The sequence below is a fragment of the Dipodomys spectabilis genome, unplaced genomic scaffold, assembly GCF_019054845.1.
Source record: "Dipodomys spectabilis isolate Male_0828 unplaced genomic scaffold, ASM1905484v1 ptg000098l, whole genome shotgun sequence".
Classification (NCBI taxonomy): Eukaryota; Metazoa; Chordata; class Mammalia; order Rodentia; family Heteromyidae; genus Dipodomys; species Dipodomys spectabilis.
The window spans coordinates 3,211,517-3,237,856 of NW_024870775.1; the positions used below are offsets into that span (position 1 = coordinate 3,211,517).

A 26,340-nucleotide genomic window follows, 5' to 3' on the forward strand; every position below is an offset into this window, starting at 1 on the left:
TACCAGTGTCCTGTCTTTTCTTCACTGCAAGATGACCAGAGGTCTTCACGAGCAGTTGAAGAGGATGCTCAGGGACTAGCTCTGAATCTTTGGTGCCAGACCTCAACTCGACTGCCTCCATTTTAATTGTAATGAATTTATTTCCCCAGAGCATTTTCTAGTAATAAAATAATGTGTGCTTCTCATTGCTTTTCTTTATGAAAACTTTTTTTTCTTTATTAAAACTATTTTCCCTTTATCAACTGTTGTCTAATTTGACTCCAGTCAATGATTGCCTTAGACACAGCCCTGGGAAGCTGATTCAAGAGATCTGCATGACTGGAAGACCAGACCACCCACTCTCCTAGTGGATGATTAGTCTCTTCATGTCTATGTTTCTGACCTAATTGCAATCTTGATTACACACATACGTACACACAATGAAATAAAACAGAAAACTTAAAACAAATTAGACATTTGAGTCAACACATTATTAAGTGAATCAGTAATATACATCCATTTATGGTAGCAATTACAGTCGTGGTATCATCTTATAATAGAAAAAGATCTTAAAATTTACATTACAACTTGGATCATCAAGGATTTGGTCCTACATAGTAGGACGGGGTTGCGGTGAAGACAATGCCCCCTTCAGAGAAGGCTGTCCCAGACTTATCTCCATCCAAGATCTCACACAGTGGGATAGAGGGAAAAGGAGGCAATTCCACAGTGGTTGTTTCGGTCTCGGGCCACCTTTGCATAGCCGTTTATGCCCCAGTTTGTGCCATAGCTGAAGAAGAGCAAGTGTTAGTTTTAATACATAACATAAACTGCAAGGGCTTTAGGAACAGTCACATGCAATCAAAACCGTGCTAAACACAACACAGTCAGCAGAGAGAATTGAGATGGGCCAATGTCCTTCACCCTTCCTTGATCTAAATCTGCTCATAACCTCTTGTCCATGTCCAATGTAATGAGTTCACACGGGATTACGACAGTAGAGATAGCTGGTCCTGGTGCCCACCCCTCTAATCCTAGCTACTCAGGAGGCAGAGATCTGAGGGTCCCAGTTCAAAGCCAGCCCAGGCAGGAAAGACTGGGAGACTCTTATCTCAATAGAAAAAAAAAAAAAAACTCAGAAAACCATATGTAGCACTGTGGCTCAAGTGGAGGAGCACTCGCCTTTTGCTGAAGACCTAATGGACAGTGTGCAGGCCTAGAGTTCCAGCCCCACGACCAATAAAACATAAATAAAATATAAAGTAGAGATAGAAAGGACATTCTGTTTCAAAACTTTCAGAATGTATATGAAATGGTAAAAATACCATATTAAAACCTTGTCCCAGGCTGAAAAGTTGGCTCAGTGGTAGAGCACTTGCCTTACATGCCTGAGGCCCTGGTTTCGATTACTTAGCACCACATAAGCAAAAAAAAACAGCCGGAACTGGCTCTGTGGCTCAAGTGGTAGAGCGCTAGCCTTGAGCTGAAGAGCTGAGGGATAGCGCTCAGGCCCAGAGTTCAGTCCCCATGACTCGACCCAAAAAATAAATAAATAAATAAAATAAAAGCTTGTCCCTAGAGAGCTGCTGTCAAAATCTAGTTCTATAGTCCCACATACATAAGACAGTAGAATAAAAATTTGTAGAGCTTGTATACCAATACTGACTCTCCACATTAAATTCTCTTTGGACTTTTTACTACAAGTAGGTTAGGCAATTTATTGCTCCCTCCCTCACTTCCCAACTTTCTTTTTTCCTTGTTTGCTTGCTTCCTTGCTTGCTTGCCTACCTCCTTGCCTGCTTGCTTGCTTCCTTCCTTCTTTCTTCTATTTTTACGATTGTGCTAGCACTTGAACTTAGAACCTGGGTGCTGTTCTTTTTGCTCAAGGCTGGTCCTCTACCCCTTGAGCCACAGCATCACTTCTGATCTTTTGGTGGTTAACTGAAGATGAGGGTCTCATGGACATTCCTGCCTGGCTGGCTCTGAACCTTGAACCTCAGAGCTCAGCCTTGTGGTTAGTAGGATTATAGTCATGAACCTGGAAAGCTGCATATTTTGGCCATTTCTTACCTGTTCTTGATCAGCCAGTATTTGTTGTTTTCTGATTCTTCTCCTTCATATCCATAGCCAACCACCACAATGCCAGGTACTTGGGGCAGGTTGGATTATAATGAATGCCTAAAAAGAAAACCAAACCGCATAGGACGCTCCAGGAACCTGACAGCACCCCACTCTGAGTAACAATAAGGAAAGTATTTCTATATTCACCAAAATTATGTAAATTCCAGGTAAGCCTTCAGAACTACATGATCAAAGCTAGAGAATTAGGCTGAAAACTGACAGAAATACATATTAACACTTATGCCTTGGTAAAAAGGCTTGTCTAATAGTAGAGGAGACCAGTGTGTGAAATCTGGGCATTTTATTTCTAGGACGCTGCGTAAAATTCAAAGTTCCTTGAACCAAGGATGGTTTTCCAGGTGCAGTGGCTCCTATCTATAATACTAGCAGGAAGCTGAGATCAGAGACTTGCAGTTCCAAGCCAACCTGGGCCGGAAATTCTATGAGACTCATCTCTAATTAACCAGCACAAAGCTCAATGAGGAAGAGGGTCTCAAATGGGATACTATCAGTTTTGAGTGAAAAAAGCCAGGCTAAAACACAGGGCCTGATTTCAACTTCTAGCATTGGCAGAAATCAATGAATATGTGAGCAAAAAAAATATGAATGATTAAAATCTTGGGCCATTTATAAATATTCCATAATTGAATAAAATTTCAGTTGTATTACCTATACTTCATGATGCAACTATGACAACAAATTTAAATAGGGATATGGAGACAGAGTTGAAATAATATCCAATGGGGGGCTGGGAAGGAGGCTCAATTGTAGAGCACTTGCCTTCCATGCATGAGGCCCTGGGTTTGATTCTTCAGCACCACATAAACAAGAAGAAAAAAGCCGGTACTGGCGCTGTGATTCAAGTGGTAGAGTGCTAGCCTTGAAGAGCTGAGGGACGGATCCCAGGCCCAGAATTCAGGCCCCATGACCGGACCCCCGAAAAAAATAATAATAATAATAATTATTATTATTATTATTATTATATCCAATGGGAACCTAAAATCCAAAAGAATTGTATGTACATATTGAAAGTCCAGGTGCCATTCTTATACCAAAATATCTATGTTCCCTGACCCTTGTATACCAAAGAGTCAGTCAAGTGTTAGGACCCTTTTGTCATTTGTCCTGCATCCATTTCTACAAAGAACACACTTACTTCCTTTAGAGTACCTGAATGATGTATGCAGAGAATGAATCCCAACAGCGACAGGATTCACCATGGCCACAGCCCTCATAAGGGCCTGCTCACTGGGAGGTAGCATAACGTACCCAGTGACATTAGCAGCAGAATTCTCAGGTTTGTACCTGCAGGGTCCATCCTTTGAAGGGAAAGAGGGAACAGATGTGATTAGAGCCATCCAGCTCTGAAGTTTCACTTTGCAACTTAGGGTTTCTAAGTCAGCACTGTTGGAAACCAGAAGGTGAAATTCTATTCCTAGCTCATTTGAAACGGAAAATCTTCTCTGGTCTGTTGAACCAATCAGGCTATCTCTATCTCTTCATACCAGGTGTTCACCATGGACAGATCCTTGGCTACAGAATAGCATACATATACACTGGGTCACACAGCAATAAAAAAAATCACCGGATTGTTACCCATCTATGTTCTCCAGTCCACAGAACTCTGACCCAGCAAATGATGACAGTGACAGAAACAGAGAGTTGACAGAAAAAGATCCTATCATCTGAAGTGTGAATTGGGAAGAACAAGTCTTATCTCTGAAGTTGGTGGACTGTCTGCAATGCAGGCAGGAGTGACAACAAGATACAGAGCTGCAATTACCGTTGCTTCATAGGGGTAGGATTCCTCTGAGTCCAGGCCTCCGTTGTTCTTAACATATTGATAAGCAAGGTGTGGTAGGCCACCACTGCAGCCGTAGTTTTGGGGACGAGAACAGTCCACTAGGTTCTGCTCACTGAGGGAGACCAGTTTGCCTATTTTCTTGAATATCTGTCCTTCTAGTGCACCAGATCAAACAGCCCAACACGGATTGCATTGACCCTGATAAGAGAAGAAAAGTCGTGGGATTTAGTTTTTTAAGTTCTAGGTATATTTTAGAAATGAGACCCTTGTTTGTTGTATGGCTAGTGAAGATCTCCCAATCCCTGGGCTTTCTATTGATCTTGCTAGGGTGTCCTTTGCCATGCAGCAGCTCTACAATTTCATGCAATCCTATGTGTATAACCTTTCTTTGATATGTTGTGTTTCTGGGTGTCTCTTAAGAAAATTTTGGCCTGTGCCAAGGAGACCAAGGGTTTCTCCTATTCCATCCTGTAATGTTTTCAGAGTGTCTGCTTTGACATATCTTCAAAAAACAACTGCCCAATAAATAAGTGGGCTAAAGACTTAAAGAGAAACTTCTCTGAAGGAGAAAGAAGGATGGCCTATAGACACATGAAGAAATGCTCAACTTCCCTAACCATAAAAGAATACAAATCAAAACAACATTGATATACCACCTTACCCCAGTTAGAATGGCTATAATCAAGAACTCTAATAACAACAGATGCTGGAGGGGATGTGGACAGAAAGGAAACTTACTGCATTGTTGGTGGGAGTGTAAACTTGTTCAACCACTTTGGAAAGCAATAAGGAGTTTCCTCAAAAGACTCCACGTAGAGCTCCCCTATGAGCCAGCAATCCCACTTTTGGGCATTTACCCAAATGTTCACAAACAAGAACACACTAGAGCTACAAGCATAACTATGTTTATTGCAGCCTTATTTACCATAGCTAAGATATGGAACCAACCCACATGCCCCTCAGTAGATGAATGAATCAAGAAAATGTGGTATACATACACAATGGACTTCTATGACTCCATCAGAAAGAATGACATTGCTCCATTTGTTGGGAAATGGAAAGGCTTGGGAAAAATTTTGTTAAGTGAAGTAATCCAGGCCCAAAAAACGTAGGTCCTATGGTCTCACTTATTTGCAATATCTAGTATATGTCTGAGCCAAGCAGAAAAGGTCAGATAAGTTGATGTTAGGGAAATGAACCCTAATATATGTATTCAAATTTTTTTTCTTTCATACGATTGTTTATAACATATCTATAAGATTATTTCTTTGTTGCTTTGTATGTCCCTCTCCCATGGTATAACCCTGCTTTCACTGTATTTATATGTCGGTATAAATTGTGGAGGGGAAGGGAAAAAACAAATCATTTAAACAGGGATACAGGTGGACCCATTGCAACAGTGAAATGTACAAGTCGTTATATCTAAACACAATTTACAACTTTTGTGTGGGGGGAGGATGGTTGGGTGGAGGAACAGGGAGAGGATGGAATGCATGGGAACGGCAAACAAAGGACGAGACTAAAATGCTTCATAAGAAATGTAATCATTATCTTGCCCATGTAACTGTTGCACCTCTGTACAGTATTCTCACAATTAAAATTTTTAAAAAAATTTAAAAAAAAGAAAATTTCAGCCTGTGCCAAGGAGACCTAGGATTTCTCCTATTCCATCCTGTAATGTTTTCAGTGTCTGCTTTGACAGATGTTCAAGAAACAACTGCCCAATAATTAAGTGGGCTAAAGACTTAAAGAGAAACTTCTCTGAAGGAGAAAGAAGGATGGCCTATAGACACATGAAGAAATGCTCAACTTCCCTAACCATAAAAGAATACAAATCAAAACAACATTGATATACCACCTTACCCCAGTTAGAATGGCTATAATTAAGAATTCTAATAACAACAGATGCTGGAGGGGATGTGGACAGAAGAGAACCTTACTGCATTGTTGGTGGGAGTGTAACTTGTTCGAACACTTTGGAAAGCAATATGGAAGTTCCTCAAAAGACTCCACATAGAGCTCCCCTATGAGCCAGCAATCCCACTTTTGGGCATTTACCCAAATGTTTACATACAAGACCACACTAGAGCTACAAGCTTAACTATGTTTATTGCAGCATATTTACCATAGCTAAGATATGGAACCAACCCACATGCCCCTCAGTAGATGAATGGGTCAAGAAATTGTGGTATAAATACACAATGGCCTTCTATGACTCCATCAGAAAGAAAAACATTGCTCCATTTGTTAGGAAATGGAAAGACTTAGGAAAAAATTGTATTAAATGAAGTAAGCCAAGCCCAAAGAAACATAGGTCCCATTGTTTCTCTTATTTGCAATAACAAGTATATGACTGAGTCAAGCAGAAAAGGTCAAATAAGTTGATGTTAGGGAAATGAGCCCTAAGATATGTATTTAAATGTTTTTTTACATGCAATTGTTTCTAAAACATATATAAGATTATTTCTTTGTTGCTTAGTATGTCCCTACCCCACGGTATAACCCTGTTTTCACTGTATTTGATGTCGGTATAATTTGTGGAAGGGAAGGGAAAAAACAAATCACTTAAATAGGCATACAGGTGGAGCCATTGCAACACTGAGATGTGCAAGTCGTTACGTCGAAAACGAACTTTACAATTTTGGAGGGGGGGAGATGTTTGGGGGGGGTAGGAGGACGATGGGAAGGAATGGGAAGAGGAAACAAAGGAGGAGCCTACAATGCTTGATAAGAAATGGACTCATTATTTTGCCAATGTAATTAAAACCCCTCTGTACAGTATTTTCACAATAAAAAAAAGAAAAGAAAAGTCTCTCATATACAAAGCAAATAGCAAGACATGGACATCAGCTCCTGTGTGTGAACAGGCTTCCAAAAGAACCGTGAACTCCAAGACACTGCAGAGTCAGCCAAAGGAAGTGACAGCTACTCCTGGCTTTGCTATGGGCAGTGAAAGGGTCCACAGTGACACTGTCATACCTGATCCTACACAGGGGTCACATAACCTTTCTCTCTCCAGTCCACAGACGTGGGCAATCACCAAATAGAAGATCTGGATATATTTGTTCCTCCTCATTGGGCCTCTCGGGATGAAACTCACTTTCCATCTGCTGCAATTCTTCATCAGTCTTCAGGAAAGAGTAAAGAAGATATTTCAAAAGCAGAGTCATTTTGTGGAGAAGTAAGGAGAGCAAGCCCCGTTGTAAGCAAAGCCCAGGACACTTACCATGTCTCCAAAGGCATTCATTTCCAGGGTGTAGGTATGTTTCCCTTGGCGCTCTTCCTCATTGTGCACTTCAATCATTTTCCAGTTCTCCTCCCATATTGCTCTCCTCCATCCCTCTTCATCCTAGGAATAAACACAAAGGATGAGCACTCTGTCTACTTAAACCCAACCCTAGTGCACTAAATGGAACTGCTGACAAAGATGGAGAGACTCTGTCCAGGATGTTGTGCATTTGGGGAAGCTGTTTTCTGGAGTCAGAGAACAGCAGGCTATCTGCACACATCCTGCTTATATGACTGGTATTAACTGACTGCCTTGGAGACCTGGCTTGGATAAAGTTAAACCAGCAAGGATCTCGTCTGTGGCATCCTTCAGAACACTTTCCATATTACCCACCAAATGGTAGCTTTTGCCGTATTCTGTCTTCCACTTTGTCCACTGTGCATCCAAACTGGGATCCAATACTGGAGCAGCTGAGGCCATTCCCAAGCAAAGGATGGCCAGCAACAGAGAAGGATCCATATTGGGAAGCCTAGAAAGGGAAATGAAGCCGGGATTTGCAGTGACTCATGCATGTCAGCAGTCTGCTTAGTCTTAGCTAGAAAAGAATTAATGCCACCATGACCATTTAGATATTAAAATAAGATTTTAAAATATTTGTCCACAGCTATGTTAAGACTTAAGGATATACTTGGGTTAAAACATCAAAGTAGCGGTATGTGGTCAAGCAATGGGCATGAACATTATCCTGCCCTGAGCTCTTGGAGTTGAAGCAAAGTGTGCAAGGTTAGTGGTTGGTTTAAATGTTAGGATTCCAGCTAAAATCTCACCCAATGGGATATCTGATCTCAGCTAGGAGCAATGATATCCCCCAAAGCTCAGAGTCCACTGACATCTCCTTAGCCAATGCAGAGTAGAAGATGGATGAGTCATGCACTGCCTTCTCCCCTTCTTGGGTGAAACCCTCTGGAATACACTTCCTAGACAAACTAGGAAGACAACAGCCCACATTCTCACTTTTACACATCAGCTTCCAATGTCACAACCTGCTGTCACATTCATGCCCTTGGTCATGTACTGCACAGAGTGCAAGCTAGAACTCCAAGGTCGTGCCCCTGGGCAGGAACAGGTAGCTCATGGGGCTCCATGCTTAGGTTTGGATCAGCCCATGTTTCTGCCCACTGCACGTTACCTGGTAGTGATGCACAAGAGCATATTACCTGATGGTTCAAGAATGGGAGAGCATTACAGTGCAGTTTGCAGGCGTCCAGCTGCCTTATGCAACCTGGACAGATCCCGAGTCTGACCAAACTGCACGACCTGAGATCTTCTGGCTGATGGAGTAGCCACCCTTGGGTTTCACTCCACCGCCCTATGCCATCCCCACCACCCTTCTCAGCTGGCCCCCAATGTCCATGCTGAGGCAGAAATGGAAGTTGATCTGCTTGTGCCCTTGCCCCTGAAAGGCCTTCTATTCTACCCCTCTTCCCGCCATGCCTCTGTGGGCTGGGATGCTCACCTGAACCTGAAGCTGTGCAGGAGCACTCCCCAGTGCAACTCTCCAAAGACAGCTGTCCTGAAAGCACCTGACCCTGAGATCAGGTTTTAAAGTCTCAGGACACTCACTGGCCTGCAGTCTTCCCCACTTCTGAACTGTGATTGGCTCCTGCTGCCCCAGGGCACGACCTGTTCAGCCTTCTGGCAAGGTCAGCTCCACTTCTTTTTCCTGGACCCATCCTCTGTTCTGCCATATGATGCCTTCTGCCATGGCATAAGCTAGCAAGACATCCCTTCTTAGATGCTGGCGTCTTGATATTGAACTTCTCACATTCCTCATCCACTTGCCATCAATTTCCTATGATCCATTACACAATCTGTCAAATTCCACTATGGCCACATATAATAGACTAGGTACTAAGTTGAACCACACAGTATCTGTTAGTCTCTGGATAGTTCACTTAGCATAGTCTTAGCAAGGTTGCTCTATGTTGTAACATGTGTCATAGTATCCTTTCTTTTGAAAGGACTAATATTTTATTCTATGTCGACAGAATATTTTGATTATTTGAGTGTTTGAGTTATTTGGGCATTTTAGAAATATTCCTATACACACGAATGTACAAACGTAGGTTGATATTCCTTGCTTTAGATTCTTTTGTATATGTACTTAAAACTAGAATTGCTAGATAAGTAATTGTGTGCTTGAGTTTTCCTCTGTATTTACCACAGCACATGTCCCATTTTCATTAACACCAGCCATGTCCAATGGTTCCCACTTACAATCACCTCTTCACTGTGCTTTACTTCCTTTCTGTTTTCTTTCCTTCCTTTCTTCCTTTTTTCCTTCCTTCCTTCCTTCCTACCTTCCTTGTTTCTATTTTGCCTTCCTTCTTTCCTTCTATTCTGACTTCCTTCCTTGCTTCCTTGATGTTTCTTTATCCCTTCTTTCTTCTCTCCTTTTCCTCATTTCCCCTTTCTTTTTTCTCCACTCCTTCTTTTCTTTCTCCTTCCTTTCAATACTTCCACTAATGCCTGTATTTCTCTCATTGAGAAATACATACAAAATAAAACATATTTTCATATGCTTCTTTGCTTTTTGTATATATTCAGGAGAAGAATATCCACTCCAGTCTCCTTTTTGACATTATTCAATGGAAATATTTTGTTATTCCTGGTGAGCATGAGTTTTACTTAGGAGTTCTTTATGTTTTCTAGGTTTAATTCCTCATTACCTCTATGGTTTGCAAATATTTTCTGTGGATTCACTTTGCACTTTAATGTAGGACCCAAGAATGCTCAAAAGGTTTTCATCATGATAAGATCCAATTACATATTGTTTCTATGATCATTTTTACTATATTTAAAAGTCATTGCCAAGTTCCATCGCATGCTGTTTTTACTTCTTTCCTCATTGTCTTTCCCTTTATGTTTAAATGGTTGATTCACTTAATTAATTTCTGTACCCATTTTACATGAGCAAAGATGGATTTCTAACATTGTTGTAGAAAATAATCTTCGTTCCCTAAGAGATAACCTTATCCCTCTCCCTTAAGATTTTCTAAAACTCAATTCCTGCAGATTCCATTCTAAGACCTTTTTTAATACAATTTTTTTATTGTGAGAATACTGTACAGAGGAGTTACAATTACAAGGGCAAGATAACGAGTACATTTCTTATCAAGCATTCTAAGACCTTTGAAGAACTAAGAACTCTCCTTTCTATATCCAGGGGCTGAAGCACAGCTGATTGTGAAACTGTACTATATTGCTAGTAACTGGAAGGAGATTGTTGATTGTATACTATATTGCTAGTGACTGGAAGGACATTGTTGATTGTCTGTTCTTTGGAAATAATTCATGGAATTCAACAGAATCATTCAAAATGACTACACAGAATTCTAAACTCGAGGTTTTACAGTTGCCTTTGGGCTTCCTCTCCAGGAGATTAAGGGTGAAATCTTGTGACTGCCTAAGCCCCACCCACCCATTGAACTTGACCAGGCTGAGTGGCAGCTGCTACTGTGAACAGCAGCCTCTTGGTTCCTTGGAAAGCAACCTCAAGCTAGGGTACACACTATGGACTCATTTTCTATCAAGTGAGCCTGAAAGAAATTAAACCAGGGCCTCATTAAACTAACACTTCTCTAGCTGCAGGAGGAACAGAGAGAAGGCTGTGTTCAAAAGAAACTACAAGACATCAGCACTCCCACTTACCAATGTCTGTTTATACAATACCAGTGTCTATTTATACAAAATCTCCTCAACAATGCACCAAGCAAAGGAGGGTTCTAGCTTTTCTTTCGCATCCCAACTCTTGCAACACCCCCCTTCACACATCATGGTATAATCCCTTTGCTGGGGGCTGATGGAAGCATTTAACCATATCACCAACACTGCATCTTTAATCAAAACCCAGGTTGGCAGAGCTTCCCAGTTCCTAGGTTAAGTGCATATTTGTGAAAGTATGTTCTTCTCCGCATCTGCCAAGGTTCTTTTCCACATAAAGGAAGCAGGACAGGATTCCCTCTCCATCCCAGGATGTTCTTAGCTACAAAATACCTGACAAATCTCATGTAAACCAGACACTGTGATGTCACTTAACAATTCTCCCCATTGGACCAACCCAAGGTTATGAGTTTAAAATAACTGGATTAGGCAATGAGTCAGCATTGTCAGCATTGTCCATTAAAAATTTAATTGCAAGACAATACTTATATATCACAATATGTACTATAGTAATATGGAAAAGTGTTAGTCAATTGGTATTCATATGGCTCCTGAAATAGTTGTATTTCTAAATATTTTTGTTTTGTTTTTGTGCAGGTACTGAGACTTGAATTCAGTCTCAAATTCTATTTCACCTAGGCCAGTGCTGTATCATTTGAGCCAAACCTCTTCTTCCAAAGTTTGCTGGCCAATTGGAGATAGGACTTGAGAATTTTCTGCTCCAACTGGCTTCCAACTATGTTTCAGAGATTTCTTTACATATATATATGTGTATATATATATATATATGTAAATAAAATGTATATAATATATATTATATATATAATATGTAATATATATAATATATGTAATATATAATATATATATTATATATATATATATTAAAGATACTGAACAGAGGGGCCACAATTCCATGAGCAAAGTAATGAGTACATTTCCTATCAAGCATTGTTATCTCCTCCTTTGTTTTTCCCCTACCATCCTTTCCCTCGCCACCTCCCCAACTCCCCCCATCCCTGAAATTGTAAAGCTTTCAACATAGTGTCTTGTGCATCTCATTGATACAATGGGTCATCTTGTATCCTTATATCAGCATTCCATTATTCTCCTTCCCTTCCCCCAATTAGAAAAATCTATAAGCAAGATGCAGGGCACTGGAATAAAATACAGTGGAAACAGGGGTTATACCATGGGGAAAAAACATAAAAAAGAAACAAAAAAATCACATACTACATTACAAATACATTAAAAACAATAACAAGAAAGGTAAAACCTTCTGTGTCCCTACCTTGGGGTTCATTTCACTTAGCATCATCTTATACGGTCATATGTACATAACTTTTGACCTTTTCTGCTTGTCCTAGACATATTCTAGTTATTGCAAATAAAGGAAACCATGGGACCTATGTTTCTTTGAGTCTTGCTTACTTCACTTAATATAATTTTTTCCAAGTCTTCCATTTCCTAACAAATAGGGAATTGTAATTCTTTATGATGGAGACATAGGTTTCAATTATACATACATTCATTCATTCATACATACATACATACATACATACATATATACACAAACACACATACAAATACATACAGATATCCCATTTCTGGATCCATTCATCTACCCAGGGGCATCTGGATTGATTTCAAACTCCAGAGTAGGGAAGATTATAGACATGATAAACTACTGAGCACCCACCAATTCTGGTTGTTTGTGCCTTTCTGTTTCTAGAGAATTAATCATCAGCCCAAGCAGGACAGACCAAGAGAGTCTTATCTCCAATAAATCACCAGAAAACTGGAAGTGTGCTATGGCTCAAGTGGTAGAGTTATACCCTTGAGCTAAAGAGCTGACCAATAGCGGCCAAGTACAGAGTTTACACCCCAATATGGACAAAAAAAATTGATTTGTATGCATTTTTAGAATTGGTGAATGAATGAACTGCATGTTTTTATTACCTTTAGCTTTCTTGGAAGCATTTTGCTTGATTTAGGTTATCAAAATAGATGTACAAATATCAGTTCACATCCTTGCTCTTGATACTTTTGTGTATGTACTTAAAACTGGAATTGCTAGATAAGTAATTGTATGCTTGATTTTTCCCTGTATTTCCATAATATTTGTGCCATATTCATTAATACCAGTAGAGTACAATGGATTCCAATTCTAATCACATCTTCTATTTTTTCCTTCCTTCCTTCCTTCTTTTCTTCCTTCCTTACTTATTTCCTTCCTTCCTTCCTTTTTTCTTTCCTGTCTTCCTCTTTCCCTCCTTTCCTCTCTTTCTCCTTTCTGATTTTTCTTAACTCTATTTTTCTCCTCTTTCTCCTTCCTTTCAATGCTTCTCCTTATGCCTGTGAGCTGGTATCTCATTGTGATTCTGATTTGTCTTTCCCACATGAGCAATACATACAATATGAAACATATCTTCATGTGCTTATTTGTCCTCAAGTCTCCTTTTGGACCCTATTCAATGCAATCATTGTGTTAGTCATGGTGGTGGTGAGTTTTATTTAGGAGCTCTTTAAGTTTTCTTGGTTTTAATTCCTCATTACGTCTATGATTTGCCAATGTTTTCTCTGGATTGCTTTTCCCTTCTATTCCAGAGCCTTTGAATGTAAAAATGATTTCATTATGAAGACATCTTGCTTATCTATTTTTCCTATAATTACTTTTACTACAATGTGAAAATCATTGCCAAGTTCCAAGTCATAAAGCTTTTTCCTTATGCTTTTTTGTTAATTTCTTTGGTCCTCTTTACTTTTATCTTTAAATGTTTGATTCATTTGATTAATTTCTATACCCACATTTAAATATGTAAAGAAGGTTTTCTAATCCTTGTTGTTGAAAACAATCTCCTTTCCCTGAGAGATAACTTTGTCACTATCACTTAATATTTTCAAAACTCGATTTTCCAAGTTTCCATTCTAAGACTTTGAAGAACTAGGAATCCTTCTTTCCGTATCCAGGGGCTGAAGCACAGGTGATTGTGAAACTATACTGTATTGCTGGAAGGAGATTATTGATTGTCTGTTCTTTGGAAATATTTCCTGGAATTCAACAGAATCATTCCAAATATCTATATTAGAATTCTAAAGTCCAGGTTTTACAGTTGCCCTTGGGCTTCCTCTGCAGGGAGGTGAAGGGAGAAAACCTTGTGACTGCCTTGGCCCCACCCACCCATGGAGGTTGGCCAGGCTGAGTGGCAGCTGCTGCTCTGCCTCTTGGTTCCTTGGAAAGCAACCTAAGCCTAGAGTACAGAATGTGGACTCATTTTCTACTATGTGAGCCCAACTAGAATTAAGCCAAGAAGTCCCTAGCTGCAGGAGAAATAGAGAGAAGGCAGTGTTCACATGAAACTACAAGACATGAGCACTGCAAGATATCAGTGTCTGTCTAGACAATACCAGTTTCTATTTAGACAAAATCTCCTCAACAATGTACATAGGAAAGTGGAGTTCTAGCCATTTCTTTCACTTCCAACACTTCTACTCTCCCACTCATGCCATGGTAAAATCCTTTTGATGGTTTCTGATGCACACATATTAGGCACAAACCAACCCTGTATCTTCCCAGTTCCTATGTAAAGTGCAGTATCTGTGAAAGTATGTTTTTCTGTGCATCTGCTGAAGTTCTTTTTCACATTAAGTTTTTCTCTCCAACCCAGGACGTCCTGAGCTACAAAAAAAAAAGTGACAAATCAAATGGGAAACAGATACCTGTTATTACTTAACACTTCTCCCCAGTGGAAAGACCTGAGATCAGAAATTTAAAATAACTGGATTAGCCAGAAAATCAGCATTGTCAGCATTAGCCAATATAACTTTTCTTGCAAGGTAATACATGCGCACACACACACACACACACACACACACACATCATAATTAATACTATATATGGAAAACTGTTAATTAATTGATATTCATATGACTCATGAAATCATTTTACTTCAGAGATCTTTTTGGTTTGTGTTTGGGCAGGAACTAACTAACACTTGAATTCAGAGTCCTGAATTCTCAGTGGGCTTTTTCACTCCAGGCCGATGCAGTACCACATGAGCCAAACCTCTTCTTCCAAGTTTTACTGGTTAATTCGAGATAGGTCTTGAGAATTTTTCTGTCCCAACTGGCTTCCAACCATGATTCTCAGATTTCAACATCCAGAGCACGGAAGATTATAGACATGAGAAACTAGTGAGCACCAGCAATTTCTGAGTGTTTGTGCCTTCCATTTTCTGGAGAATAAAATCATCAGCCAATTAACTGAATAGGTAAATGAGTCCATCATCAAGAATTCATGAAACTCTACCAGGCATCTGAATCTCAATTCTGTAATCTTAACTATGGAGAAAGTAAGATCTGAGGATCAAGGTTCTATGCCAGCCTGGGCAAAAAACTCCATGTGACTCAGCCAATTAAATATCAAAGTGCTGGAAGTAGAGCTGTGGCTCAAGTGGTATATTGCTAGCCTTTTAGAACAAAAGCTCAGAGGCAGTCCCCAGACCTTGAGTTCAAGCCTGAGAATTGTCATCAAAAGGGGGGGCACAGCGGGGAGTCGGTAGAGATGGGAAGGCATGGGAAGGGAAAACAAAGGAGGCGGCAACAATGCTTGATAAGAAATGTACTCATTATCTTGCCCATGTAATTGTAACCCCTCTGTATGGTATTTTCACAATAAAAAAGTAGTATAAGAATGATCATGGTGATAATAATAAAAATAATAACAATAACTAATGAAGATAGCTTGGTGCTTGTGTCTGAAATCTATAATCTAGCGAATTGGCAAACTGAGATATGATGACTATAGATCTGAGCAGCCAGCACAGGTAGCAAAGTGCATGAGAATCCCATCTCCAATTAACCACCAAACATCACAAAGTAAAAGGTGGCTCAGGTGGTAGAGCGCTAGTCTAGAGCAACAAAAATTCAAGCTCAGAATTCAAGCTCCAGACCACCTTCATACACACACACACACACACACACACACACACACACACACACACACACACACACACACACATACACACATAATGAAGGTATCACTTTCTTCTCATAGTCCCTGACTTGTAGGTTGAACTTTTCCTTAGATTCCATCCATGTGTGCCTTTCCTATCAGCTTCTCCAGGCCTCAGCCTCCCCATCTTAGATCTGAGATTACCACCTTACTCTTATTTTCACTGAGAAAAAGCTGAAAATGATATTGTGTTGATCAAATGGTAGGACATTTACTTTGATCACAAAAAGGCACTGGGACAGCAGCTGTGCCCTAATTTCAACACATTGGACCATACAAAAGAAACAAAGAATGATAAATAGAAAATGCATATTAAAATGTCACTCCCTGAACATAGAACTAAACATTCCACAGTGAGCTCTTGCTTCTTAGTGTATGTGGCTTCTTAGCAGCCGTCCAGAAAAACACCGGATACCATACTCAGAGGTTGGCTTCACCCTCCTAACAGAAACTGGCTTTTCAGTGACTCATTTGCAGTTGAGGATAGCACTGAGGAGCACAGCTCCAGGAGAGATGTGAGGACAGTTACATCAAGGCAGAGGCAGCAGACACCAAAATGAGCAGGTGTGCAAGGGAGACTGGTCCCAGGGAAAGCAGAACCCAAGGGAAGTCACTGGTGAGTCAAACCTTACAGACCTTATATTGTGCAGACTTTGTATGAGAATCATGAAGGAAATTGAAGATCTTCATTACCAGATTCTATTACTTTTTCCAGATCTTGTAAGATAGAAAGGGATTTGTATGTGTTTTTAGACTTGGTGAATGAACAGCATGTTTTTAGTGCATTTACCTTGAACTGAAGAATTTATGCTTGATTTAGACTTAAAGGCAGTTAAATGATTCTAGCAAGAGGCTGAGCTATTGGCTCCTAAAAATCACCAAGGGAGGACTCAGTCATGAGGCGCAGAGCAAGTGGCATCTTCAGTGCTAGAGGCAGAAAGCTGTGGTGTCCCAGTCCTATCTACAGAATGTCCCTTCACATTGTGAGGAAGCTTACCTGCATGGACAAACTCTGATCACATTCATGAATCATCTTTTAGTCCTGTCTACATACTTCTAGTTCTAGGAAAGAATCCTGGTTTTCTTTCTTTCTCTCTGTCTTTCATCATTTCATTCTTTCTTTCATTCATTTTCTTTCCTTCTTACATTCTTTTTGTCTAAACAATTCCTGCAACCACCTGAGTCACACTGTCAAATTGGTTTGCTCTGGTTATTTTTCAACTAGTGTCCTTCCTCTTTCTTTCCTGTGCTAGCATCAACCATTATCCTTCAGATTAGTTTGTCTTACAGGTTTAACCCACTGCACCTGACAAAATGATCCTGTTCTTCATATCTGATCAGATTCCTCTTCCACCATGCACCTGTGATGTCTGACCACTCTGGCCAGTCATTATCAAGAATTGTGTCAGGACTGTTGAGACAGAGTCACCTACTGTTCTTTTTCCATGAGGTGTTTCCCTCCTGACTCTTTGCTGCTGAGTGGAAATGAATTCCCACTAGATCTTGCCCATGCTGCTTTAGGGGTTCAGGCAAATCTCTATCCCTTACTGACGGAACCCAATACAGTAGTAATACAAGAATACCTGTCCCAAAGCCTTTAAACACATATTCCTAGCTGTGCTTTGACAAGTGTCATTCTATAGCTCATGTCATTACTTTATTCCATGGTTTTTGTTGTGCTGGGAATTAAATTCAGGGCCCTGTGCCATGCCCCCAGCCAACTCTTGGCCTTGGTTCCTTGCTTTATGATAGGCTGGCATGAATTTCCCTCCTCTTTGCTTCCCAGTGTCACAGGAAGATAACAAGGACCTGCCACTTTGCCCAGCCATCACTAAGAAGTCTGTCTAACTTGTATGCCCAGGCTAGTCTTGAAGTTTGATACCACAATCTCTACCTTGCAAGTAGCTAGGATGATAGAAGCTTGGGCCTATCATTATTGCCCTGGGACTAACAGCTATCCGCCTGCTTTTCCTCTTCAGCAGCACAATAGGTGAACCCATATCTGCCCCAAAGTCTTGATGCTGGCTCCTAAGAGCCTAGAGGCTTTACCTCAATGTCCTGAACATTGCATTCCATTTCTGCTGGCATAAAGTAGATGGTGAATAGAGCTGTATGGAGAAGGAAAGTGCAAAACCTGAGCTTCCTCTACTAAACCCCATTTGCTGGCTTACACTACAGTTATTTCTGAGTTTTAGAAGGGATTTGACATTCATCAATCTGATTTTGTGCACCAGAACTAGTGCTGAAACTCAGGGTTTGGCCGTGTTGCAGGATGGCACTCTACCACTTGAGTTACAGATCCTCTTCTAGCTTGCTGGTTGCTAAAGATAAAAAAAATCTCACAGATTTTTCTCAACCAGCTGGCTTTGAACCATGATCCCTCAGATCTCAGACTCCTTGGTAGCTAGAATTACAGCTAGAATTACATGTGCCGCCTGCCCCAACACTTACCAGGCTTACCTCTGCATTCCTCTCTGCCTTGACCAACCTCAGATGTAAAATGGGCACAGAGTGACCTCTGCACAACTGTTTGTTCCCACTCTCTTCACTACTGTGACAATGCAACCAACATTTGTGAAAAACTTGCAGGAAAGTACTTTTTCATTTCCCTTAGAATACCCAGGATACTAATCATATGCATAACTTTCTGGAAACTGCCAGACTATTTCTACAGTAGCTAAACTGTTCTGTTTTGACTTTAATTTTCATCCACATCATGGATGAGAAGAAGGTCATTGGAGACTTGTCTGAATATTTATTTCAGTTTGCTCTTTTTACTATTCAATCTGGATTGTCAGAGTGGTGAGAATATGTATGCTTTTTCTGCTTCCTTTGTTAATTTAATTGATGTTTGTTAGAGTTGTTAAATAAGAACATGTTTACTGAAAATTCTAAACATTGATAACCCAAGTTACCCAACATCAAGAAGCTTCTACTTAAATAAATTTTATGCTCTATATTCATGTCTACATTTATATGTAATGAATTAAAAAATTGCCATGAGTTAAGCAGCGCATGTCCAGGCAGCTTGACCCAATTCTACTTGATTATATGGTTTTCAATTGTAAATAATTTTCATTACATTTATTAGGCATGAATATAGGGAAATAATATACCATCCCTAAATGTTGATCATATCTAGTATAAAAAGTGGATAACACCAGTGGCCACACAGAATTGTGTTGAGAATTTAATGAGACAAGAAAGCGCTAGTGTAACAGTCACATGCTGATTTTTCATTTGAACTATATGTATACTTGAGAAACTACTTTTTATCAAAGGCATATTAGTCCTGCAGTAGATTGTAAAAAACTCTATATTGGGGCTGGGAAGAAGACTCAGTGGTAGAGTGCTTGGCTTGCATGCATGAGGCCCTGGGTTCGATTTCTCAGCACCATATATGCAGAAAAACTGGAAGTGGCTCAGTGGCTCAAGTGGTAGAACACTAGCCTTGAGCTGAAGAGCTGAGGGACAGTGCCCAGGGCCAGAGCTCTGGCCCCTGACCACCACCAACAACAAAAACCCTCTATATTGATGGTGTTTATTGCCTAGAGCTTACCAGTCATTCACATCTGGAATGTAGTAAGATTCAACAGTTTATCTTGGTCCTAGGAAACCCTGAAAAGGACAGAGCAACCTTTCTGCCTGTCTTCTGTTTAGAATGGGTCTTTGTCCATATATACACAAACTCATGTGTATATACATATTGGTGCTGGTAACAGTTTCATCAACTCAGGGCCTGCACATTATCTTTAGCTTTTCCACACAAGGCTAATGCTTTACAATTTGAGCCACAGCTCTACCCCTGGCTTGTTGGTGGTTATACTTTACATTCTCAGGAACTTCCTCTTCAAGCTGGCTTTGAGCTCTGATCCTAAGATGTCAGCATCCTTTCTAGTCAGGATTACAAGTGTGAGCCACTGGCATCTGGGCAATTTGCTACTTTTTAACTTACTGTTTGTGGAAGTTCTTCAAAATCCAGCTACTTCCTTGCTCTGGGGCAATTAGAGCTGGAGGAAACAAAAGGAGGAATCAGTGAGTCCTTTCCAATTCCCATTTGCTTGTCATCTACGTAATGAAGTGGGTTATTTTCTCAGTTTATTCAGCTACTCAATGAATAAATGTTATGGATGTTCAGCGCAGCATAACCTCCATGTTTTTCCAGGATGAAGAAAGAACTCTAAATGACAAACTAGGAAGTTGAGTCTAGCCGGAAAAGGGGGACATTGTTATTTTTCAGGCCGATGGGTTTTAGGTCATTGTTTTCCTAGAAGAGACTGCCTGGAATGTTCTTCTACTCCATGCCACGGTGGTGCCTCTGTGTCCCAAACCCACCCATCACCAGTATCATCCTCCACATCTCAACCCTGTATCTTCCTCAAGGGCTCTAACCACATCTCTTGTCTCTGGGGTTTTGACCTCTGGTCTCTGCTAAGATGCTCACATCTTTTATTCCCATTGATCACTATTCTGGCTGATGCCTTCCTCCCACCTCATGCCCTGAGTAGAGCAGCACCTGCCCACTGAAGTCAGAACTGTGTTCCACAGTGGTGATGGCTGGTACTCAGTGGGTGCTATGCACATTTCAGTTATATCAGATCTGGGTCCCATCCTGCAGAGGCAGGGTGACTCTCACAAATCTCCCTACAACACTGCCTGCTGGTATTCAAAATCCAAGGAGCTTCACTTCTGGTGCGACATTTTTCCTTTAGTTAAAAAATAAACAGTATCTCAAGTAGTAGGGAAAGCCAAAAGAGAATCAAACACCACATAGCGCCCAGTCTAGAGGGATGTGGATGGATTGTGCTGTAGGCTCTGTGGGCTGGGTCCAGTTTTCTATCTTACTATCCCCTCAGGGAGGATGAAATTATTTCACTAACTACTTCTAACCTTCCTTTGTGCTCATCTGGGACACTTGAGGCTTTTGAAAACACATGGATGATGAACCTCCTTATTGTATACTAATAATGTCTGGGAGTCATTTCTGTGTAACTTTTTCATAATGTAAGGATTGTATCTAGCTTGGTCACAAGGAAGCTCTTGTTCTCACTTAGGATTTTCCCTCTAGGATTCACCTTCCAAGGTCTGGACCTATGTTTCCCAACAAGTCTCAAAACCAGGTCTTTCTCCCTTAATTTCCTTGTGTCCTATTTCACACGGGAAATCTAACAGTGTCCTGGTTTTCTTCACTGAAAGATCGCCAGAAGTCTTGACCAGTAGTTGGAGAAGATGCTCTAGGGGCTAGCTCTGAGTCTTTGGTGCCATACCTCAACTGGACTGTCTCCATCTTGAATGTAATGCATGTATTTCCTCAGATCATTTTGTAGTAGTAAAATAATGCACGCTTTTCATTGCTTTTGTGATCTTTTTTCTTTATTAAAACTATTTTCCTTTATCAATATTTGTCTAATTTGACTCCAGTCAATGATTGCCTTAGACACAGCCCTGGGAAGCTGATTCCAGAGATCTGCATGACTGGAAGACCAGACCACCCACTTCTCCTAGTGGATGATTAGTCTCTTCATGTCTATGTTTCTGACCTAATTGCAGTCTTGATTACACACACATATACACACAATGAAATAAAACAGTAAACTTAAAACAAATTAGCCATTTGAGTCAACAAATTAATAAGTGAATCAGTAATATGCATCCATTTATGGTAGCAATCACACTCGTGGAATCATCTTACAAGTAGAAAAAGATCTTCAAATTTACATCACAACTTGGATCATCAAGGATTTGGTCCTATATAGTAGGATAGGGTTGCGGTGAAGACAATGCCCCCTTCAGAGACGGCTGTCCCAGACTTATCTCCATTCAATATCTCACACAGTGGGATAGAGGGCAAAGGAGGCAATTCCACAGTGGTTGTTTCGGTCTCGGGCCACCTTTGCATAGCCGTTTATGCCCCAGTTTGTGCCATAGCTGAAGAAGAGCAAGTGTTAGTTTTAATACATAACATAAACTGCAAGGGCTTAAGGAACAGTCACATGCAATCAAAACCGTGCTAAACACAACACAGTCAGCAGAGAGAATTGAGATGGGCCAATGTCCTTCACCCTTCCTTGATCTAAATCTTTTCATAACCTCTTGTCCATGTCCAATGTAATGAGTTCACACGGGCTTACAACAGTAGAGATAGCTGGTCCTGGTGCCCACCCCTCTAATCCTAGCTACTCAGGAGGCTGAGATCTGAGGGTCCCAGTTCAAAGCCAGCCCAGGCAGGAAAGACTGGGAGACTCTTATCTCAATAAAAAAAAAAAAAAAAAAAAACTCAGAAAACCATATGTAGCATTGTGGCTCAAATGGAGGAGCATTAGCCTTTTGCTGAAGACCTAATGGACAGTGTGCAGGCCTAGAGTTCCAGCCCCATGACCAACAAAAGATAAATAAAATATTAAGTAGAGACAGAAAGGACATTCTGTTTTAAAACTTTCAGAATGAACAGAAAATGGGAATAAATACCATATTAAAAGTTTGTCCCTAGAGAGCTGATATCAGACTCTAGTTCTATAGTCCCAAATTCATAGGTCAGTAGAATAAAAATGTGAAGAGCCTGTATACCAATACTGACTATCCACATTAAATTCTCTTTGGACTTTTTACTACAAGTAGGTTAGGCAATTTATTCCTCCCTCTTTCACTTCCCAACTTTCTTTTTTCCTTGTTTGCTTGCTTTCTTGCTTGCTTGCCTGCCTCCTTACCTGCTTGCATGCCTCCTTGCCTGCTTGCCTGCTTCCTTCCTTTTTCTTTTTTTTTTTTTTATGATTCTGCTAGCACTTGAACTCAGAACCTGGGTGCTGTTCTTTTTGCTCAAGGTTGGTCCTCTACCCCTTGAGCCACAGCATCACTTCTGATCTTTTGGTGGTTAACTGAAGATAAGGGTCTCATGGACATTCCTACCTGGCTGGCTCTAAACCTTGAACCTCAGAGCTCAGCCTTGTAGTGAGTAGGATTATAGCCATGAACCTGGAAAGCTGCATGTTTTGGCCATTTCTTACCTGTTCTTGATCAGCCAGTATTTGTTGTTTTCTGTTTCTTCTTCTCCTTCATATCCATAGCCAACCACCACAACGCAATGAGTCAGGGACTTGGGGCAGGTTGGATTATAATGAATACCTAAAAAAGTAAACCAAACCACATAGGACGCTCCAGGAACCTGACAGCACCCCACTTTGAGGAACAATAAGGAAAGTATTTCTACATTCACCAAAATTATGTAAAGTCCAGGTAAGCCTTCAGAACTACATGATCAAAGCTAGAGAATTAGGCTGAAAACTGACAAATACATATTAGCACATATGCCTTGGTAAAAGGTTTGTCTAATAGTAGAGGAGACCAGTGTGTGAAATCTGGGCATTTTATTTCAAGGACACTGCGTAAAATTCAAAATTCCTTCAACCAAGGAAGGTTTTCCAAGTGCAGTGGCTCCTATCTCTAATACTAGCAGGAAACTGAAATCACAGACTTGTAGTTCCAAGCAAACCTGGGCAGGAGATTCCATGAGACTCATCTCGAATTAACCAGCACAAAGCTCAATGAGGAAGAGGGTCTCAAATAGGACAATATCAGCTTTGAGTGAAAAAAGCCAGGCTAAAGCACAGGGCCTATGTTCAACTTCCAGCATTGACAGAAATCAATGAATATGTGAACAATAAAATATGAATTATTAAAATATTGGGCCATATATAAATATTCCATAACTGAATAAAATTTCAGTTGTACTACTTATACTTTGTATGATGCAAATACTTTGACATATTTAAATTGGGATATGGAGAAAGGCTTGAAATAATATCTAATGGGGAGCTGGGAAGGTGGCTCAGTGGTAGAGCACTTGCCTTGCATGCATGAGGCCCTGGGTTTGATTCCTCAGCACCACATAAGCAACAAGAAAAAAGCCAGTAGTGGCAATGTGGCTCAAGTAGTAGAGCACTAGCCTTGAGCTGTAGAGCTGAGGGACAGCGCCCAGGCCCAGAGTTCAGGCCGCACCACTGTACCCCCCCAAAATAATAATAATAATATCCAAAGGGAAAATAAAGTCCAAAAGAATTATATGTACATATTGAGAAACCACGTGCCATTCCTACACCAAAATATCTATGTTCCCTGACCTTTGCATACCAAAGAATCAGTCAAGTGTTAGGATTCTTTTGTCATTTGTCCTGCATCTATTTCTACAAAGAACACACTTACCTCCTCTATAGTACTTGAAGGATGAATGGGACGAATGAAATCCAGTAGCGATGGGACCCACCGTGGCCACAGCCCTCATAAGGGCCTGCTCACTGGGAGGTAGCATAACGTACCCAGTGACATTAGCAGAAGAATTCTCAGGTTTGTACCTGCAGGGTCCATCCTTTGAAGGGAAAGAGGGAACAGATGTGATTAGAGCCATCCAGCTCTGAAGTTTCACTTTGCAACTTAGTGTTTCTAAGTCAGCACTGTTGGAAACCAGAAGGTGAAATTCTATTCCTAGCTCATTTGAAACGGAAAATCTTCTCTGGTCTGTTGAACCAATCAGGCTATCTCTATCTCTTCATACCAGGTGTTCACCATGGACAGATCCTTGGCTACAGAATAGCATACATATACACTGGGTCACACAGCAATAAAAAAAATCACCGGATTGTTACCCATCTATGTTCTCCAGTCCACAGAACTCTGACCCAGCTAATGATGACAGTGACAGAAACAGAGAGTTGACAGAAAAAGATCCTATCATCTAAAGTGTGAATTGGGAAGAGCAAGTCTTATCTCTGAAGTTGGTGGACGGTCTGCAATGCAGGCAGGAGTGACAACAAGGTACAGAGCTGCAATTACCTTTGCTTCATAGGGGTAGGATTCCTCTGAGTCCAGGCCTCCATTGTTCTTAACATATTGATAAGCAAGATTTGGTAGGCCACCACTGCAGCCGTAGTTTTGGGGACGAGAACAGTCCACTAGGTTCTGCTCACTGAGGGAGACCAGTTTGCCCGTTTTCTTGAACATCTGTCCTTCTAGTGCACCAGTTGCGCAAAAAGCCCAACACGAATTACAACGACCCTGATAAGAGAAGAAAAGTCTCTCATACACAAAGCAAATAGAAAGACATGGACATCACTCCTGCGTGTGAACAGGCTTCCAAAAAAACCGCGAACTCCAGGACACTACAGAGTCTGCCAAAGGAATGACAACTACTCCTGGCTTTGCTATGGGCAGTGAAAGGGTCGACAGTGACACTGTCATACCTGATCCTTCACAGGGGTCACATAGCCTTTCTCTCTCCAGTCCACAGAGGCAGGCAGGTCACCGAATAGAAGATCTGGATATATTTGTTCCTCCTCATTGGGCCTAACGGGCTGAAACTCAGTTTCCCCCTGCTGCAATTCTTCATCAGTCTTCAGGAAAGAGTAAAGAAGATATTTCAAAAGCAGGGTCATTTTGTGGAGAAGTAAGGAGAGCAAGCCCCGTTGTAAGCAGAGCCCAGGACACTTACCATGTCTCCAAAGGCGTTCATTTCCAGGGTGTAGGTATGTTTCCCTTGGCGCTCTTCCTCATTGTGCACTTCAATCATTTTCCAGTTCTCCTCCCATATTGCTCTCCTCCATCCTTCTTCATCCTAGGAATAGGCACAAGCGATGAGTGCTCTGTCTACTTAAACCCAACTCCGGTTCACTAAATGGAACTGCTGACAAAGATGGAGAGAGACGCTGTCCAGGATGTTGTGCATTTGGGGAAGCTGTTTTCTGGAGTCAGAGAACAGCAGGCTATCTGCCCACATCCTGCTTATATGACTGGTATTAGCTGACTGCCTTGGAGACCTGGCTTGGATAAAGTTAAATCAGCAAGGATCTCGTCTGTGGCGTCCTTCAGAACACTTTCCATATTACCCACCGAATGGTAGCTTTTGCCATATTCTGTCTTCCACTTTGTCCACTGTGCATCCAAACTGGGATCCAATACTGGAGCAGCTGAGGTCATTCCCAAGCAAAGGATGGCCAGCAACAGAGAAGGATCCATATTGGAAAGCCTAGAAAGGGAAATGAAGCCGGGATTTCCAGTGACTCATGCATGTCAGAAGTCTGCTTAGTCTTAACTAGAATAGAATTAATGCCACCATGACCATTTAGATATTAAAATAAGATTTTAAAATATTTGTCCACAGCCGGACGCTGGTGGCTCACGCCTGTAATCCTAGCTACTCAGGAGGCTGAGATCTGAGGATCGTGGTTCAAAGCCAGCCCGGGCAGGAGAGACCATGAGACTCCTATCTCCAATAAACCACCAGAAAACCGGAAGTGGCGCTGTAGCTCAAGTGGTAGAGCGCTCGCCTTGAGCTGAAGAGCTGAGGGACAGCGCCCAGGCCCAGAGTTCAAGCCCCACGGCCGACAAAAAAAAAAAAAAAAAAAAAAAAAAAAATATTTGTCCACACTTGTGTTAAGGCTTAAGGATATACTTGAGTTAAAACATCAAAATACAGGTATGTGG

The 26,340-nt window shown here is 41.0% G+C and overlaps 1 protein-coding gene and 1 pseudogene across 1 annotated transcript; both read right to left on the reverse strand.

Annotated features, from left to right (window-relative positions):
• Positions 1-669: 669 nt before the first annotated feature.
• LOC122113779 lies at positions 670-7,652 on the reverse strand (annotated as a pseudogene).
• Positions 7,653-21,695: 14,043 nt separating this feature from the next.
• Positions 21,696-25,872, reverse strand: LOC122113774 (procathepsin L-like). The gene is made up of 7 exons (XM_042686857.1): positions 25,747-25,872; positions 25,349-25,471; positions 25,101-25,250; positions 24,694-24,915; positions 24,067-24,229; positions 22,872-22,989; positions 21,696-21,795 (listed from the first exon to the last, which is right to left on the reverse strand). Exons 1-7 carry the CDS (start codon positions 25,870-25,872, stop codon positions 21,696-21,698), a joined length of 1,002 nt encoding a protein of 333 aa, XP_042542791.1.
• Between the last annotated feature and the right edge of the window lie 468 nt (positions 25,873-26,340).